Source organism: Chaetura pelagica, unplaced genomic scaffold (genome assembly GCF_000747805.2).
Source record: "Chaetura pelagica isolate M959 unplaced genomic scaffold, ChaPel_1.0 scaffold33, whole genome shotgun sequence".
Lineage (NCBI taxonomy): Eukaryota > Metazoa > Chordata > Aves > Apodiformes > Apodidae > Chaetura > Chaetura pelagica.
This window is the reverse complement of record NW_009952874.1, coordinates 1,702,368-1,706,293: the sequence shown is the minus strand read 5'-3', so window position 1 is coordinate 1,706,293 and position 3,926 is coordinate 1,702,368. Positions and strand designations below refer to the sequence as shown.

Here is a 3,926-nt window from a genome sequence, read left to right as displayed (position 1 = left end):
GATGAGAAGAGAAGTGAAAGCCAGAGCTGCTGAGGGCACTTGGCCAATCCACTTGGGAATTCCAGCATTAACAAAAAGCAACCAGTGAAAGGACAGAGCTCTAGAAGTGCAGATTAATGGACAAACTCATTCTGGTTTCCTGTAAGCTTTGCACAATGGAAATGACCCAAGCAGATTTTCCTGGACAGCCTTCCCCATGACTGAAGGCTTAATTCAATGTCAGGCAGACACATAACCAGTAAAACCCACACCATCATCATCACCTTGGTATTTCCATTTATTATGCTGTAAAAAGCAACGCTATCTGGATTTTATTTCTTAAAATAAATAACTTTCATTTTCAGAACCAGTACAGCTGAAGTTTAGATTCATTCATGGGAAACTGCTAGAAATACATTCATCACGTCCATTCCCCACAACACAGAATCTAAAAGTCAAGATCAGCCCAGTCAGTTACAATGACCAGAAGCTACTGCCAGGAAGTACAGTCACCGATAGTCCAGCTCTGAAGCAAAAAAACCTGGTACAACACGTTTTGTTCACAAAGATAGGCTAATTAATGCTAAGACTATCACAACATTTCTGAGTACAAAGCATTAACTTAACGATTTCAAGTTGTGATACAGAAGAAACAGATATGACATAAAAACAAAGGAGTGGAGGAATCCTCTTTGGAGCATAAGGAAGTCAGCATTTTAGGAGATAACCAAAAGCTATTGATGGTAAAAATCTACATGTCAGTGTCATGAATAATAAACAGCCAAACCATATACTGCATATATTTATATTCATAAATAACGCCATGTCTAAATAGCTGCATCGCTGAACTGGACATTACAAAAAGAGTCTTCTCACAGTGAGAAAATACTAAAACTAACCAGCAAAAATGCACTGAAGCTCTAAGACTGGCTAAAAGCACTCAGCATGATTCAGGAAAGCATTAAGTTTAGGGACAGATCTTTAATGTTAACTCGGTTAAAATGCCTTCTTTTGGGTTTTTTTTTGTATATATGTGTAGGGTGTAATATTTTTTTTTAAAAAAAAAGCCAGTGTGAACAATGCAAATTTCAATCAAATAAAGCTAAATCCGGTATTTTTTTGAGAAGCCAAAGGGTATGTTTTAATAGGGGAAAAAAATATGGAAGTCAGATTAGCACTGAGATACAGAATAGTAAATAGGAGCCCATCTGAAAACATTCCTCTACACTAAAGTTGACGGAACGGTTGCCAAAGAAAATATGTTGGAATTTAGTTCAGGGTGCAGCAGAGAAGAGGCCCTTGTGCTACTCAGTGACCAATGTGTCTCAATAAAGAGTCAGAGGCCATTTTGTTTAGTTCTTGGTCAGAACTAAGGTGGCTGTGACACAGGACTTGAAAAGAACGGGTTAAAAGCCTTCAGAAAAACAGCTGATCTTCAGTTAAAGAGAAGAAAAAAAAACAAGTAAGGAAAAAGAACAGTGAGTTTCTTGAGAAAAAGTGTTTGATAACCATGCCAGCCAGATGCAAAATGTGATTTCAGGGCTTTAGACTTTCAGACTCTTCCAAGATTTCATCCTCATAAAGACAGTCACTGCTTGTGATGAGTATCAAGCACTTTTCCATGAGATTTCTCCTCCCTCCAGGGAGGCACTATGGCATATCAACAAGAGACTGTACAGAACTTGAACTGGAACTTGACTGGATTTATTCTCAACTCTACTGACCTACTGGGTCACCGGAGAAGTTATTTCTCTCTACACCTTCACGGACTCATTTGCAAAAGGAGGATAATGCGGTTCAGATCATCTTTATAAAGTGCTTGGACCATTCTAAAAAGAATTTGGGCATTATTTCAGGAGGATTTTGGTGCCTAAACAGAGAATTTGAACTTCGATATCTACTCAAGACTTGTGCACTATGTGCTAGGATAAAAACAGCCACATACACAGTTCTTGTGCACAACCTGCTTTTCCACGTGCTAAACAACTCTTGCCTAAAATTCTTGTGCTAAAATTCTTGCCTGTGTCCAACAATCGTGGCATTTGGTGAATATCAAACCCTTAACTTGAAGTGATGCTCACGGCTGAGGCTGTGTGCCACAGAACTGGCAGAAGCAACTGCTCCTGTCCTCATGTACTTCTGCAAATAACAAGCACCTGCATCGACACTTCCCGCCTGGCACGACAACACCACCACTCACCAAATGCATCACACCTACTACTTGTGCTCCTGTTGCTGAACTCCTGTGCTACACCAGCAGAATCCCACTGATGGGATATCCTACTCCCTGGTTGATGGTAGTGCAAGATGAGAACATACCCCAAAATTTGGCTTATCTCCTGCTCTGCTCATGCTTTGATTGGCTCTGTGCTCCTTAAAGCTGTTTCACTCCATCCGTGTTCCTTACCACAAGCCTAGTTTAAGTCAGATTTCCATGTAATATTTGGTTTAATACTTTGCCCTTCACATACTTCCATTCCCCTTGCTGTTTCCTGGTGCAACTGCCAAGAACCCCACAAGTGACCCTGAAAGGGGTTTTTGCAGCTTGTCAAGACTTGCTGTAGTGCAAACATACCTGCAAGGAACACGGCTGCATAGAGTGGAAGCACCTGCTTTCCCCAGCATCAGGGAAGGACTTTAGCAGCTGAACGTGGAGAGAGAGGAGGGAGGTGAGACAAAGGGAACTGAAAGAAACACTTCCAAAACAGAAAAAAAACCCAAAAAAACCCCAACAAAAAACCACAGTGCACACTGTTTGATGTTACAAGTCACATTCCCCTACACCATTTGGTCAAACAAACCTTCAAACAAATTCCCTGACAAGACTATAAGAACGAGCCTAGACCATTGACAAGTGTCACCTACATACTCTGTTGATATTTATATTATGTAAACAAGGTTTTGTGGAAATTTTTTGTATTTATTTCTTTTTTCCCAAAGATAGGTGCAGATCCTTACCTAACACACCCAGTCTAAATCTACATCAGCATCCTCAGCATTTGAAAACCTCACTGACGCTCACACCTGACAGCACCCTGGCTCATCCTGGCCATACTGGAAACAAGAGGGCTATAGAAACAACAAACTCAGCCAAAAAATTCCTGACCACAGACTAGAACTCACATAGAACACAAAAATAAATTAAGTAGTGCACAGTAAAGCCAACAATAGCTAAGTATTTTTATACATCAATTATATGCAGCATGAGGTAATATTGCTCACATTATGGAGGGAGATTCTTAGTTGGTTTTGTTTCTTTTGAGATTGGATTTGTCCTGTGCGCATAGAAACTCCTGTAACATAACACTGAAGTAACAGAGACTTCTGTAAAATATATACCACTATCAGATAGAAACACACACGCTCTTCATTACTTATGTATACCACAATTAAATAGGTGAGTGATTTGATTCTTAGGATCTAGCTGAAGATTATAGTAAGCCATCTAGGTTTTTATGAACCGTTCGGTTCTCCTTCCCGTTGTTGGAATCCTCTGATGGTGTGTATTGGACCTGATATTCCTGAAGAATTTTAAAAACATCGTGGTGTCCAAAATGTAAAGCTTCATCCATAGGAGTGTTATTCCACCTACAGGAAGGAGCAACAGTATTTCTAAAATTAGCACCTAAGTACAGAGCCAAAAGCACCAAAAATCTAGTTCTTTCTACCTGGGAAAACACTATAAGATGAGCATCATCTTTTAAATAGCAGTTTTAATGGTGCCACAATTTCTTTTTTTATTCCTGTTTGCTCTGCAGAACCTACAGAGAACCAGTAGGAACCTGTTCCTTCTTCTTCAATGTACTGGCCCAATGCATTCCATTCTTATTTGATGGACACCTCCCCTCGCAGGGGCTAGAGAGGTGCAGAGGAGCATCTCTCCTCCAAACGGACAATGAAATTACTCACCTGTCTTTGGGGAAGGGATTCACTTTGCATGCTTCCAG

General features: G+C 40.2%; 1 protein-coding gene across 1 annotated transcript in view; it reads right to left on the bottom strand.

Moving 5' to 3' along the window:
* Nucleotides 1-3,245: 3,245 nt before the first annotated feature.
* Nucleotides 3,246-3,926, bottom strand: part of GLS (glutaminase) — a 91,383-nt gene continuing 90,702 nt past the window's right edge. The window contains exons 18-19 of the mRNA XM_009995256.1: nt 3,889-3,926; nt 3,246-3,567 (exon numbers count right to left, since the gene is read on the bottom strand). The exon at nt 3,889-3,926 is cut by the window's right edge and continues 1 nt beyond it. Coding sequence (XP_009993558.1) covers nt 3,411-3,567; nt 3,889-3,926 — 195 coding nt within the window. The 3' untranslated portion in view covers nt 3,246-3,410. The remainder of the gene's footprint in view (nt 3,568-3,888) is intronic.